The following is a 16,679-nucleotide window of genomic DNA, read 5'->3' on the forward strand; positions in this document are numbered from 1 at the left end:
TAGACACAGGCATAAATATTAAGATTTGTAAAGATTACCAAGACCCCACCACTAAATGTGCATGTATCATTCAAGCGGTTAGTGAGTAAACCAATCATGCTTCCTCCTATCTGGCATCTTGTTTATCAAAGGCAGATTATTGCATAACAGTATGAACTATGCAAACAATTACTTTAATCTTTTTTTTTCACTTATTTTCTAGAAAATGCAGTTTGAGAAACGTGACATAAAGTCTACTTCTCTTCACTTGACCCCTTTTACGGAATCTGAAACTGATACCCAGAGAATCTCTTGGCTGGTAGATCCAAGACCTTCCAACCCAGTCTCTGCTTCCTTCCTCTCTTCCTACCAGCTCCTGTTTGCTTTGCCTGAGGTGGTGAAGGAAAGAACCCCAGATGAGCCCAAACTCAAATCAAGCTTAAAGAAAAAAGAGCACTGCTAATCTTTTTTTCTAAAAGCCTGAAACAAAGGAAATTCTCTGCTTCCAGGAATAGCCTTAATCAGTCACATATGTGAACATAGACCCAGTGACTGCTCAGACAATTTTCCACCAACCTAATGTCGGGATTTTCTTGACACATTGATTTTTTTTTTTTTTTTTTTTTTTGCCTATTATCAGTAGAAGTAGTTAAAAAAAAAAAAAAAAAAATCCCAGACATGATACCAGACCTCTCCACCAGACAGGCAAGATGCTGACAATCTGCAGTGTTTGAAAGCAAAGAGAAATGAAGGATTATTGAGGGTGGAATAATGGTTTTTTCCCAACCAGTCCCTGGTTGGTTAAAAAAAAAACAAACAAACAGCTTTAAAAATCAGAATTGTGCCCTGCGGGGGTGGGTTTGCTGAACTGTCAGCTCCACCAGTTAATGAGGTAGTTTGTCAAATGGAGATAGAAAGACCATTTATAACAATGCTGTGCTTTGTGTGTGATTTAAAAATCAAATTGAGTGGAAACTCAGCAAATACTAAATGGTATTGTTTATTTTCTAATTAATTTGCTACAAACTACAAAATAAAACTATTGAATATATTGGATAATGTATGCTTTTAAGAAGAATAAGCATCAAAAGCACCTCTGAGATAAAAAGGATTCAGAGGCTGTTTACTTTCTTTTCATCAGAGAAACAAGTTGTAGTTAGAAAGTTTGAAAAAGGCGTTGATATTTTGGGGGGGATTTTTAGAGTTCGTGTGTTGTATAAGCCAACCGGCAATGTCATCTCCTTTGTAAGTTCAGCGGAGTACTAGGGGGTCTGGGACCATAAGGTCTCACTGTTGACACTGTTCGTTTTTAATATTAATAGGCCAGGGATTCAAGGCCCTGGGGCAGATGTCATCTGAGTGAGGACAGAAGTAAACATCACAACTGCTCACTGAGTTTTTCCACTGTAGAGTACAACCAGCATAACATTGGCGTTCAAGATACATAAGCTTAGGTTGGCAGAGGGGCAAGAGGCGATTCGAATTCTGGCTTACCGAGGGGCTTACTCTGTGACATTGAGGGAAATTCACTGAAACTCCCTGAGACTTACTCTTCTCATCTGGAAAATAAAAAATATCTGCCTTAAAAGGGTTAGAGCTTACAGTGAGGTGCCTCACATGTGGTAAATAGCCAGTGAAAATGATATTTGATTAGAACATTGTGGGGTTTATAAGAAACAAACCAGGCCGGGCGCGGTGGCTCAAGCCTGTAATCCCAGCACTTTGGGAGGCTGAGACGGGTGGATCACGAGGTCAGGAGATCGAGACCATCCTGGCGAACACGGGTGAAACCCCGTCTCTACTAAAAAATACAAAAAACTAGCCGGGCGTGGTGGCGGGCGCCTGTAATCCCAGCTACTCGGGAGGCTGAGGCAGGAGAATGGCGTAAACCCGGGAGGCGGAGCTTGCAGTGATCTGAGGTCCGGCCAGTGCACTCCAGCCTGGGCGAGAGAGCGAGACTCCGTCTCAAAAAAAAAAAAAAAAAAAAAAAAAAAAAGAAACAAACCGACTCACTTCACAAACTGAAGTCAAGAAGCCTTAATGAGTGATTGTTCTCAGCCTCACCCAGATCCCTTGTTTTCTTCCTTACTTCAAGGATATAAGCTTTAGTCCTAATATTCTTTTGCTGGGATTACTATAATATAGTCTCCCTGCCCTAACCCCAAAACCTCTTGTCTATGCCAGCAAGCTTGTTGTGAGAAGCGTATTATTTTGACATTACAAACATGTTAACGTTAATAGAAACTTTTACCAAGTGTTTACTATTGACCTCGTGTTTACTATATACCAGGCACTGTTTTTCTGTTGTATTACCTCACTTAATCCTCACAATACCCTTCTGAAATAAATTCTAGTATTCTTATTTTATAGGAAAAAAATAACGTATTGAAAGGACAAATAATTGCCTGAGAGGCAGAATTATTTGAGCTGGACAGACTGGTTCTAGAATCATGCTCTTAACAACGGCTCTATTCTGGCCTTGAAGTACTCTTGTTTTGTGCCACACGAATCTCTCTTTTTGTGTGTGTGTGTGCCACATGAATACATTCAGAGGTTGGCATTCAGTGGGCAGAGTTTGGGAGCTTCTAATTAATATTGGTTATCAGGTCTAAGGTGAGGCTGTGAAGTTTACATCCAGCCTGCTCTAGAATTTAAACTTCTTCTATTGCCCATCTCAAGGAATCCTAGGTGTTGAGCATCTCTGGATTGTCCTTCATGGATCATGGGGCAGTTTAGACTTCTTTCACAATATGACCTTAATCAAGAGTTGTTAAAACTAGCAACTCAGTGAAGGCAGAAATCCCATTAGTGTTCTTTGGCACTATATATATCTCTAGTTCCTACATTAGCGCCTGGCACATAATAGTGAGATTTGATTGGTGAGTAGGTGATTGGATAGACAGACAAATGGGTCAACAAATGGATGGATGGATGGATGCACAACTGTGAAAGATGTTGATAATAAAGAAATGATACATAATATTTTACTCTCTCTCATTTAGGTTAGAGTTTCTCCCATAATTTTATTTATCTTGGCTACGTGACTTCAAATAGCCACAGTAAAATCCAAAGTTATTCATATAAAAGAAGTAAAATTTGGAAGCATATCAGTTAGAATAGCGTTAAATAGTTTCCCTAAAAAAGCAAGAAAAAAAATTTCATTCATTCAACTAATACATACTCAGGGTCTCTCCTTTGTCAGGTACTCTTGTAGGAGCTTAAAGCATAACGGTTAACAAAAACAGTCTGCCCTCCTGGTGAGTGCATGCTAATGGGGGAGACAGACAAAAACAAACACTCCCACATGTAATATATCAAGTTGTTTAACTGCCATGGAGAAAAATTAAGCAGAGTGATACAGCGAAATAACATAGGAGTGGAGGGTTTTGCTATTTAATATCAGATGGTCAGTTATTTTTAAATTGTGTAAAAGTTGTAGTCTATGTTAGAATGTGAGAAAAGAAAATTAACACTCTTTGGGAAGTAGTAACTGTAGGAAGACAAGGAATTAGGAGACCTGGATTAGTATTGGAAATGTTTTGTATAATAACTTGATAAAGAGGGAGAGATTTTTTCTTTGTGATATATACATATTTTTTTTTTTTCTTACAGAATTAACAGCTCTGAAAATTGAAGGTGCTAGTGTCGCCCGGTCTTGAGCTGAGAAGCTGAACGACGAAAGCATCCTTCCTGTAATCAGTGTAACAAAATGAGAGGCGGAAAAGCCGTGCTGGGAAGAAGCAAAGTCATCAATTGAACCATCTTGACTTTGGCCCAGAACACAGCTCAGCCTCAACTCCTACAGTGCATTTACCTCCCTCACTTTCGTTCAAGACCTGGAGTGATGTATTCCTGCTCCAGAGCACCTTTCTTTCTGTGAGGCCCAAAACATGACCACTAGTGGCCACGCATGTCCGGTCCCAGCAGTGAATGGACACATGACTCACTATCCAGCCACACCCTACCCCTTACTTTTTCCACCTGTCATCGGAGGACTTTCCCTGCCTCCTCTCCATGGCCTTCATGGACATCCGCCTCCGAGTGGATGCAGCACCCCATCACCAGCAAGTAAGTCCTGCTGGATTTGCTCTCTTTTCTCTTGGTTGATTGGATGAAGGGACCTGAGAAAACAGGATGGTTGGTATCCCGGGCAATTTCTCATTTCGTTGGCTGCTGGTTTCTTTAGGTCTTGAATTCTACTTTTAGTTCTGTGGAAAGAGATATGATTTGAAACTAGATAAGTGGCAAATTTTAGAATTCAGCCCGTTCAAAGCTGCTTTGGTATTTTGCTCTATTTCATAAAATGCAAACACAAAACGTAATGAGCATATGGGGTAAACATCTGTGGTCAGTACCTAAAGAAATTGGCCATGTGATAAATAATGGAAGCAGTGAATTAGGAGACGATACCACAAAAATCACTAATGATAATACTAGAGTTAAAATCTATTTTGGTTGTGAGATCTCCTTTGAATCTTGTACTTATTTCCTGTGTACAAATGATATCTGTAATTGTTCTCAACTTCCCATAGACCTTTGCTACCAATTCCTATCACATTAAGCTTTTTTAGTGTCCTTGACACCTTTTGTTTCTGTGCTAGGCATTTCTTATCCCAGATCTTCCCTTAAATTTTCTGTATAAGGTTCTATAAAATAAAAAGAGTCAAAGTTAGAATTCTCCAAGACTGATACAACTTCCACATTGAAACGTCTATATCGTGCAATTTTTAGAAAGTTCTGCCTGTTTAAAGACAAGCTGTGGTAGCCAGCGAGCTTTTCCACCTGTTAATAATAACTTACTTACTTGGTTTAGCGTCTGGAGGTGAAAAGGCATATTGATTTAACAACAGGCATCCACAGCATGTTCTCCAAGCTCTTTCTGGCTCAGAGCAACAGGAGCTCTTTGTAACTCTTCCTGGTGATTGTTTTGCATTTTGCTTCTCTTGAAGGACTTCCCCCAAATATTAGCGTGGTATCATTGGGATACCACCTTAATCTTTCTATAGTTTGCTCTTCGTGCCTTCACTCAGTCCTTCTACTACACCCTTAGCTCACTGAAAGCAGGGAGCTTGTTCTACCTATGTAGAATCCCTAGTGCAGTGCCTTCAAAAATAGTAGGGGATGGATGTTTGGATGGACAGACAGACTGACAGATAGGCAAACAGATGGCGGATTTTCACTTTTGGGATGTTGATTGCAATTATAGTGCTCTATCATTCCTGATAAACAGTGACTTGATTTGCTGATGACTCTTTCCTTCTGTGTTTTGAATTTTCTGCCTTGATCATATGACCCTAATGTCTCTGGAATTGCCTAAAACCCTTCTCCCATGCTTCTGAAGTTCAAACTGAAAGTTGAAGCAGCCAACGCGGCTTATTGACTATCCAGAGAAATGGACATAGTACCAGCACTCAAAATATCTTGCTGACTCAAGTGCTGTTTCAAATCACGTTCACCCAATATGCAAATGATGTAATGAAATTACTTTTAGCTAGCAAATGAGGAGGTCTAAATGATTGATAAAGTCATTAAAATTTCACCTATGAGCCTCTAATCCCATTGCTCAACTGGCCTGATAGCACATTTTAACAGGTTTCTTTCCTGAGATCAGAAGCATATTTTGTAGATGTAGCCAAGAAATTCAGATATGAGTAGGATTCCCATGCTGAATGATCAAATATTTAGCAGATTGAGACTCTAAGGCAGCCTGAAACCTCTAGGTTCCCAAAAGCAACTCTGGGCTTTAGGTTTCTTTGGCTACTGATTTATTTTTATTTTTATTTATCTTTCATTGATTTATTTTCTTGAGATGATATCTCTCTCTGTCGCCAGACCAGAGAGCAGTGGTGTGATCTTGGCTCACTGCAACCTCCACCTTCTGGGTTCAAGTGATTCTCCTGCCTCAGCCTCTTGAGTAGCTGGGACTACAGGCACGTGCCACCACGCCCAGCTAATTTTTGTACTTTTAGTAGATACGTGGATTCACCATGTTGGCCAGAATAGTCTCAGTCTCTTGACCTCGTGATCTGCCCACCTCAGCCTCCCAAAGTGCTGGGATTATAGGCGTGAGCCACCGCACCTGGTCTTGGCTACTACTGATTTTAAGGAAAATGTGGAGCATATTAAATGGAAGAGTAGTTGAGATATATCATATCTAAGCCTCTTTTCCACTCAAAGTACAAGGTAATTATTTTTATTTCACAGTTACCAATAAAGTACAAGATGCCATTACTATTAGATTGAACTATAATGCAGTTGTCATTTTCTAGATCAAAACTGGTTATATATAGATTCAACCTTTGGAAAGAGAGGGTTTGAAGTTAAAAAAAACAAAAAGGATAAATAATTGATGACTTTTTTCTTGAAGGCCTTGTAAGCAGAATGCTAAGTAACTGCACCTTGAAATGTGTTTGGAGAAGGGGCAGAAAAAGGACTAGGTACAGAAAGTTCAGGCTGGAAACATCAAAGATGACTTACTTCATACTCTAATACCTTGTTTTATTATTTCTTGCTACAGTCAAAGCACATGAAAGCTGCTCAGATGGAAACGATTAGAAGAAGTCACTGTGAATATGACTCTGTTAGTTGGCCCTCAAAGGAGGAATTGTCTTTGTTAAAGCCCATGTTTTCAAAAGTTCCTAGAAAAGGAGGAAGTCTTGAAAATGACCCACAGACTTGGCTAAAAATAAATTTAAGGTTTTATCCATGTTCTGAGATTAGTAGGAAGGTAGCCAAATTCTGTAAAGACTCAATAACTAGCAACACACGTACTTGGGTGGAAAAGCTGACCAATGTGGAATAAAAAGGGAACAAACATAATGGAGAATGACTGTAAAGAGATTCATGTCATTGAACTGTAGGACTTACTGATATCTCTTTTGTTATCTGTACGTGTCTTGATTCTGCAGATCACTAGAAAGAATAAATTCTCCTGCCCCTGTAGTGAGGGTCTGTCAGCACTAAGTAATTGTAAAGGTTCAAGAATTCTCTACCTCAAAAGCAAGTAAGAACAATTTCCATAGCAGCTACTGAAGTTATACCTGCTCCTCACCCTTCCCTCATTCACTTCTGACTCTGTTCAGCCTTATCTCCTAGACCTGAACCTGACCTCTGCATATTGAACTTCTCTAAGCCTACAGCACAATGACTCCATTCCCACACGTAAACATGTCCTTGATGTTGTATCTACTTTGCAGTCATTTAACCTCTCTGAATTTCTGTTCTATCAACTATGTTATTTACAGGACAGCCTTTTACTATATATCTAAATCTTTTAAGAATGAAGGTGGAGTCTAAATTAGGAAGGAAACTTGTACTATAAAGGGGTGAAATCAGGTCATCCCCAAAATCTTTTCAACTCTAATAGGCGATGATTTCACGTAACTCAAGTTTCTCCTGGTCCACATGCCATTTGCAGGGGTGGGCCCTGTTCTTTTGCAGTGTGGAATACTTGGCTATTAGTATGATCATTTGTGACCTCTAGACAATTCAGAGGGGAAGATGTGGCCACTTTTCAGAAGGTCTGTTCTCAAAGGCTTTCTACCTTAAAGAAGAAAAGATATTTGCAGAAGAGAACTTGAAAGCATCTTCTGTGTGTACATGCCCTTGTCTTTGCATTCTGACTTAATTTTTACAGCACAGAGTCTCTCTAAGCTTAGAACACAGGGAACATATGAAAAAAGGGGGAGTTAAAATATGTAATAAGAAAAACTACCATGCATTGAGCACATCCTGGATTACCCACAGAGCATTTAGTGTATGCCATTCTTAGTCTTTTTAATAGCCTCGACGTCACTGCCAGGACATTACAGAAGTTCCATTTTACAGATAAAGACCAGCAGGCTTAGAGAGAGTAAAGAGTTTACATAACCAGTTAATGTTGGAGTCAAATTCCACATCCAGACCTTGAGACCCCAGAGTGCATGTCTTTCCCAGTTTTTTGGGCAATGAGGCTAGTATAATCCCTTGGAAAATTCACAGCCCCATCGTGGACATCTTTTTTCCACGATGTTCCGGAGAGTCCTTGGAGATGATGGATATTTAAAGGACCTTGCATCCTCTTTAATTTAATCAACTACTATGGAAGCTACTATCGGTTTTCATCACAATGGAGATTTGAAAGAGTGCCACCGCAGTGCCTTTGATAAGCATGACTTCCAACGGGAGAAGAGCCTGATCTGCTATGCCAGGGAACACTCAAAATATTATGTGGTAGGGCTCTCTGTGAGAGTTGGACAGCTGTCTGTCTGTCTTTCTTTATGTTCCTTTCATGGCTGCTTGTTCTGTTTTATTGCTGCACATGTGCTTTTTATAGGTTGTTGCAAGCTGGAAAATATTGTTGAGTGTTTTGGCTTCAGAACCTCTCTCAGAATGATCTTAGTTTAACTCTAGCATCTTAAAATGCGAATTCTCTTCCCTTGCTTCTTTAATGATCAGAAAGTGCTCTCCTGTCAAAATCACAAAATAGGGTATTTGCTTAAAAAATCCCAACCTTCTGGAGAGACAGGCTGTGCAATCTCAGAATTACCAATGACAGAACATAAAATGAGTCTTGTTTCTATTTTTTATCTTAAACTAAGAAGAGCCTTGTTACCTAGCTTGTCTAAAGCAGGGTGTGCTCACAGATTGAATTTCCTTCTTACATGTTAGGGACAATTGGCTCAGAGGTGTGGATCCTGTTTTAGATGTAAGCAGACTGATGGCAAGTAAATCCAACTCATTAATTTCTACCGTCACCTTTTACTCCGTAGTCTTGTCTTCTTCCTGTTGAGTTATATTTGTCCTTAAACTTACACAGTGACTCTACTGGACAGGAATCACATTTGATTTTAAGATATCAGGGACTTAATGTATTGCTGGTATTTTGTGAAAGTCAAACATAATAGTATCATTTATATCTGTGTATCCTTACGTTGTTAAACCAAATAAAAATAAGTGGAAGTAAGACACTTCTTGGGAATTTGAGTAAACTCAGTTATAACAGTTTTGCCCATTTCACCTGCCTTTGATCATTGGCTTAGGGGGATCAAAGGCTTTGAATGTTTGAGAAATAGAGTTTATACTGTTGACATAATGGAACTATTTTAGTGGACTTTCTTAGGCCCAGAGTCATATGTGTATTATTTTAAGAGACCATTCCTTAAAGGTGAATAGGTATTGATTACTTCAGTGCCTCTCTTCCCCCAAAATACAAGAATCTTTGTGTCTTTTTGGTGTTTCTACAATTTCCTCAGACTCTGGTTGAGTATAACATGTATTAAGTAATCACGTTGCCATTAAAAGTAATGGCAAGAACCATGATTACTTTTGCATCAATCTAATAATCCTCAGAAGAGTTCTAATGAGGGGCTGAGCTCATTCTGTTTTTTGATCTTTACCCCCCCCAAAGGGATCAAGAATATGAGCATGAATTAAAAACAAAAAGAATATCATTCACTTTCATCAAATTAACTGCAATGCCCAAAGGAGTGTCCCAATTGTGGAAGTGTGTCCCTAAGTAGAGGTAGGCTTTCAGTCCATAGAGGCCGTCATAAAGACAGGAATGAATTTACCTTCAAGTTACTCCTGCCAATCATTTTTTACCTCTGGAGGACATGATGAAAGAATATATACAAGGAAGGGCTAAGAATGGAGAAAAGATGGAGTAATGGTTTAAGAATTTGTATTAGAATTCCTTTAGATAAAGACATTCCGGTTGTATTTATTAGATAGTTAAAATGTAGACATTTAAAAAGAGCATTTTGACCTTATAAAAATTGAACTTTGGAAAAGTTAGAATCATGACAGTGGCTTTGAGTTGACTGAGTTCATTATAGAAAATGAGACTTTCCATATCTCATGTTCTAAAGTTCTGCCTCAATGAACTCATCCATCTGCAACTCCTATCGATTTCAGATAGGCTATATTCAGATGACCTTGAGTGATGGGAGATTAGCCTCCATGCAGGTAGGTGGACAATGAGGTCAGGTGGAGTGGCCTGGGCCGCCATCAGGATGTACCCCAGGCAGTCCCACAAAAGCTCTGGTGATTTATGCCTTGTCACTGACATGATGCAGCACCTTATTCTGTCTCTGTTTCTATGTTTTCTCCTTTAGCTCCCTCTGATGTTTGAATGAATCTTTGTAATTTTATGTAGAAGAAGAGGGAGGGGGAGAAAGAAAGAGGAAGGTAGAAAAAGAGAGGGAGAGAGAGAAAGAACGAATCTAATTAGTCCTGTTATTTGAGCACCTCCAAAAACTTAGGGCTCCCAGACCAACTAATGGGCGGGTGGTACCATCAATTCCCTTGATTTTTTTTAACCTTGCTATGAAAATTAACTATCAAAAATAACATATATTTTGCTACATATATTACCTCTGTCTGCCAACAGGAAAAGGGAAATAGAGAAGGTAAGATCCAGGTAATCAACTTTTCTAAGTTTGCTCACTGGTGGGGCTGGGCTTGAACTCTTCTTGTTCTGACCAAAGTCAGTCCTCTTTTCATAAGTCTATGTTTGCTATGGATATTGAGGGGACACACAGATTTTTAAAGCACTGTGTCTGTCTTTAAGGATGTTGGATTCCTACTGAGAAATCATAATCACTGAAAAACCATTTAAATCTAAAACCCTGATCTCTCTTTGCCCTTCAGGACCTAGATTTTATAAAGCTTGTAACATTCTCTCCCACCCGGGTACCCACTGTGCATCCTAAGTACTTTGATTTACTATGCATGTCTTATTCTGCTGTCTTTAGTTGTTTTCATAACTTTTCCTCCTCTGCTTGTCTGTTAATCTAATACATCGGACATAGTGGAAACCCATTTCATCTTTGTGGGATGATTGAATCAATGGTTCTTGCTGGTGTGGGAATTTTAGAAACTTGTAGATATGCTTTTGGGTGCCATGCTCATTGGGAGCACTGTAGAGATTTAGTGGGCAGAGGCTAGGAGGCTGAATGTCCTTCAATGTATGCGATAGTTGCAAATAATAAATAAGTGCCTCGTATTCTCATGACTTTTCGATGTCCCACCAGGCATTCCTGTTAAGAACCACCCCCCGACCAAATAAATTATGATGAACTGATCCTAAATCATAACTTCATTTTACATATAAATGCAAAACATTGTTTTATGCTTTTATTATACCCTAAATTATTTAGGACATTAATTGCCATGCAAGTCAATAGTAGGTTGATCTTTGTTCTGTTGGGAACTTTTCTGAGAGTCATTCATCATTTTATAAAACCATGTCACTGATGGCAGTGCTGTTCTTGGTATTCAAGTTGCCAATACCACAAACTTGTATCAATCTGCATTCATAGCTAAAACATTCACTGTAATTATGCATAGAGGGGCAAGCATCTTATCACTTCTTTATGCCTGAATAATTACACATTGAAATAACCATACTTTATTACAAATTACATTTTTCCATCTATCCTTGGTATTGCAGTCAGAGAAATGTATTAACTCCTTTGGAATTACATGTGTAGCTGGCCTATATTACCTATGACTTTCATTTTGGAATCATACAGCATGTAATATATGTTGCTAAAGGAAGCTTTAGGTCCAAAAGGTTGAGAATTTTTGGAATGAATGAGTGAATGAATGAACATATGAATGAATTAGCGAAAAAATAACTAATAGTGTGAAATAAACTGACTAGAAAATAAATGCTCTAGCTGTTAAGAGGAGTGGAAGGGAGTTTATAAGTGAGATGGACAGAAGAGAGCTTGCAACACCAGAACCAGCGATTATGCCAGCCATGGGGTAGTGGGCATGGTGCTGGGAAGAGCCATATGCAGAAGACCCAGAGAAAGCAGGAAAGTTTCCTGTCTTGGATGGCATACGGGGTTAGGAAGGAACCATCTGGCCCTTGCCTTCATTGCTTGATGTGTAGCCAGTGTAGCCAATGTCCCCAAAGGGTACAAAAGGGACTCAAAGGTATTGTTACAATGAATTCACTCTTCTGATATATATTTAACACATATGTGTTGTTTCAGATATTGTGTTAGACACCTCAGAAGCTCTGTGAGAATTTTCTGGGTAAATCCATGAGAATGATGGGTTTTCACTTGTGTGTGGTGTCAGGTTCTATCTCCAATGAAACATTATATTAGTATTTAGCAGGAACAATTCCAAAATTATTATGGGTTAAATTGCGTCCTCCAAAGAGATGTTGAGGGCTTAACCCCCACCCCCAGTACCTGTGAATATAGCCTTATTTGGAAATAGGATTGAGTTAAGATGAGGCCATTAGCGTGGGCCCTAATCTGGTATGACTATGTCCTTATAAAAAGGGGAAATTTAGACAAAGAGATAGAGACACATGTGAAGATTGGAGCTAGCTGCCAAAAGCCAAAGACTGCTGGCAAGCCACCAGGAGCTGGGAGAGGGCATGGAGCACATTTCCCCCACAGCTCTTAGAAGGAGCCAACCCTGCCAGCACCTTGGTTTTGGACTTCTGGCCTACAGAACTGTCTGTGGCATTTTGTGACAGCAACTCTAGAAAACTGATACAGGGACCATAACTTCTTACTACTAAAAAGAAAAAACTATGTTTTTGAAACTTTCTCCCTCTAAAAATATCCATTAATTTGTTTATTTTCTCATAATTTTATCCCTATAATGACTTTCTTTTCCTACTTTATGTGGCTTCTTTGGCTTGGACTAATGAATAATATTTGAAGAAAATTTTTTTTTTTATTACTACATAGCCAATCTGTCTTGGTCCTGGCAGCTACAAGTCCATGATTATAATTCACAATGTTCACAATTTTTCAGAATGAATTTCTTTCTCTTCCTCTGGTTTTCATTTTGTCTTACTGGATGGCAAACTCCCATCTCCTTTCTTGACCTCAACATGTTCTCTTTAATATTCATTTTATTCTTCATTTTAAGACCTTTGCCTCAAAACCCGGCAGGATTACTCATCACTGTCAAATTGGAGTCTGTGAGATTCTTCAGAAAAACCATTCATATTACAAATTCATATTTAAGTTTCAGTTACCGAGGGATTATTGGTGGCAGTGATCTTATTATAATTATCAGTTCTGTATTATCTTGAACATCACTTTATTGGCTTCTCTGGCAGTCTCTCTTTAGGATTTGTATACTATACATTTATCATACAAACTTCTGTATTGACTTTGCCTCAGCTTCTAGTGTCCAAAATTATTGGACAGTCTTTCAACAGTCAAATTTTAACGACTCCTCTGTCCAGCCCTAGCATCTCTCCTGCAATAACACTTATTATCTTCTCCCTTATACTTAGAGCTAATTTTGTTATGTAATTAATTCTACACACTGCTGGTGTCCTGGTCTTTATATCTGTCCCCATTAGTTCTCCTTATCCAAGATTCTTTTAGTTTCTTATGGCCAAAAGCCTATGTAAGCTTCTTTGTGGTAACCTAGGGTTTCACCACATTTAAACTTTACTAAAGGATTCTGGCCCTAACTACCTAACTAAATCCCTCCCTGGTTAACTTGGCCCCTATCCTTGTCTTTTTATGTTAATCAGATGAATCAAACTTAATAGTATGAAAATCTACAAATACAGAGTTGAGGTTTTTTTTTTTCGAGTTAGTGCCTAAATCTGAAAAAAGCCGTTGTACCTTTTGGTGGAAATGACTGCTTTTCAATAAGAATGTGCATTGATAATTTAGTCTTGAGATCCTTTGCCAAATGCCCATAAGCTTTGCAAATATTTAGACAAAATAAAAAAATGGGCCATTTTGAGAGGAAGGCTAGTGTTTATCTGTGGGTTTGTGGGCACAGGTGACAGCAGAGAGTTATCTGGCTGTTGTTTCATGGTGAATCACATGTGGTCCTGGGAGAAGTACTACTCGGAGACTGCCCCTAACCTCTAGGAGCTTATAGTTAACTCAGAACTAATAATTAGGAAATGTTCGTCTTGTTGAACCACAATTGATGTTAGTGTTGAAAATCTAGGGGAGTGGGTGGGGGATGCAGAAAGATAGGAGGTTGAAAATGGGGGTGAGAAAGAGGTTGCTGCTTACAGACTCAGTCTGTGTCCTTTGACAGATTTTTAACCTCTCTGTGCTATTTTCTCTGTAAAATAAGGATAATTTATCTTCCAAAGATTATTATGTTGATTATGATCAATTTCCATCAATTGATACATGTAAACTACTTATAACAGTGGTATAAGAGTAAAAAGTAGGCTAAGTATGATGACTCACACCTATCATTGCAGCACTTTGCGGGACTGTCAGGAGGATCACATAAGCTCAGGAGTTGGAGACCACGCTGAGCTATGATGACATCTTTGCACTCCAGCCTGGACAGCAAAGCAAAACCCTGTGTCCAAAAAAAAAAGAGAAAAAACTGAGTAAATAATAGCATTCATTGTTATTATCCATGCTTTGCATCCACAATTCATCCACTTACTAGTAAAAATCTTGTTGTCACAGGACAATCATTCCCTTAATTATGCATTCTAACTTCCAAAATGCAAGGTCTTTCTACATGTGCATGTGCTTTTCCACATATTTCTAAAGTTTACATTAGGCATATGGAAGTTTTCACTTCATAGAGCTTATATCCTGCCAAGATTTTTTTTTTAATTTAAGAATTCTCAAGGGGGCAATCCTAAGTTTGGGTATTGGAAAAGACATTTTTTCATAAATAAGCTTGCCCTGATGAATAATTTTATATTTATCATAACGAGTTCACATCCAAGAAATACACAACATTTAAGGCTATTTTTCATAGATGAGGGTCCTTTAGAGTCGGAGAACTTAGTTAAAGACTGAACTTCCTTTTCTCTTAGGACCTGCAGGGTCTGCATGTCACTTTGTCCTTTATAAACCATCTGTAATAGTGCTTGATTTAATTTCAGTGATGTTTATAATAATGAACACTTTCCAACACTAATATTAATTGCTTAATGGTTATGGAATTGGCCAACCAAAAAGAGGTACCTAAGGAGCAAAATTAACCTTGACATTTCATACAAGTGAATAGTGTTTTAATGATAACCACATGGTTAAAAAGAACTCTACCCTTAAGAATATTTAGTATTTTTTTTTTATCAGAATGGCTTTTATTAGAATGCCAAAACAGGAATTTCTGTGAGTCCTGATGGAAATCTCTGAGACATTTAAATAAAGTGACTTTCATAGCCACATTGACTTCTGTCCTGACCTTGTGTAGGCAATTTTAGAGTTTGTCCTTCATTTTTTTCTTCTGTAAGAAATCTCAGTCCAGAACTAAAGCCAAATAACAAATCAAAGAATTCATATGTCACTATTGATGATAATATTTGGTGACTACATTTAACATATAATTATATATAAATTGCTGTAAAGGCTAACATCATCTTTAGTACTTACCACAGTTTCTCTGTCTTCACTTTAAGAACAGAAAACAGAGTTGTATGTCCAGTATTGGGCAAACAAAGGAGTATTATGGAATGGAAGAAGAACAAAATTTGACCCTGGGAATTCCAGCATTCCAATTAAAAATACAACTAACAAAGACAAAATATATGAGAACATAAAGAATGTATATAGACTTTGTGCAAGTCAGATCAAAAAGACAACCCCAACCAAAAATAAACAAAATATTTTATTTCCCTACAAAGAAATTCAGATATACCATATCAACCTCATATTAGTGATACAAATCAAGACAACCATGGTATGCCGTTTTATATCCAGTACAGATGCAAAAATTAAGAATTATGGCTACAATACCAAGTGCTGGAAAGAGTGTGGAACCTCTGGTAGTATAATTGTTTTGAAAATGACTTAGCACATTCTATAAAATTGAATATTCAGATTCAATTTCAACCAAACAATTTTACCTCTAGGGTATTATTCTAGAGAATCTCTTTAATATGAATTTAGGTTTAAGAATGTTTATGGTAGCACTGTTCATAGATTTTAAAAAGAAAGGATGCTACTTGGATATGAGCAGATGAAGGCAAAATAAGTGGTGTATTCACTAAACTGAATATTATTCATCAGTGAAAGTTTATATACAACAAATATGGATAGATCATAGAAAGATAATGTTGAATGAAAAACTCTTTAAGAGCACGTTTAGGATGCCAACATTTTTATAAATCGTAGAAGAGAAATGATTTTTTTCCTCACTCATCTTTAGATTCATGACTGAGACACCTATAACAAAAGACAGATTAACATCAGAAAAACATACAAATTTGTTTAATGTAAGTTATATGTACATGGGAACCTTCAGAAATGAAGACCCAAAGAAACAGGTAAGCCTGTGTGTGTGTGCGTGCGTGTGTGTGTGTGTGTGTGTGTGTGTGCGTGTGTTTTCCTGCTAAGCTTGATGAAGAGTAGCTGGTCATATCAGTCATACAATTTGAACAAAGGAAGTAGGATTTAATGGCAATACCCTGAGGGGTGCTTCTCAAAAGCAGTTTGCTTAGATTCTTGTCTGTGTCCCTGCTTCTTCAGAGATAGGGATGTTCCTTTCCTCCTCTTATTGGGAGGGCACCTCTCAAATGATGGTCTTATGACCTGCAGGAGAGAAGAGTGAGAAGAAGAAGACAATGGCCTTCTTACCTCTGCTTTTTTCTCAAAAACCACGCTGCCGTATTTTAGGTATAGCATGTTCTGAACCCTGTTAAAATCTAAAATAAACCTTGTTTAGAAAAAGAGGTATTTGTAAGAACGCTAAATATTATTTATTTGTTATTACACTAAATTCAAGATAACAGGTACTTCTTA

At 38.1% G+C, this 16,679-nt stretch overlaps 1 protein-coding gene across 1 annotated transcript in view; it reads left to right on the forward strand.

Annotated features, from left to right (window-relative positions):
* The window catches only part of RARB (retinoic acid receptor beta), a 775,222-nt gene that overhangs the window by 349,940 nt on the left and 408,603 nt on the right, over positions 1-16,679 (forward strand). Inside the window, exon 3 of the mRNA XM_033212816.1 lies at positions 3,592-4,047. Coding sequence (XP_033068707.1) covers positions 3,870-4,047 — 178 coding nt within the window. The 5' untranslated portion in view covers positions 3,592-3,869. The remainder of the gene's footprint in view (positions 1-3,591; positions 4,048-16,679) is intronic.

Source organism: Trachypithecus francoisi, unplaced genomic scaffold, assembly GCF_009764315.1.
Source record: "Trachypithecus francoisi isolate TF-2019V2 unplaced genomic scaffold, Tfra_2.0 Lachesis_group0, whole genome shotgun sequence".
Lineage (NCBI taxonomy): Eukaryota > Metazoa > Chordata > Mammalia > Primates > Cercopithecidae > Trachypithecus > Trachypithecus francoisi.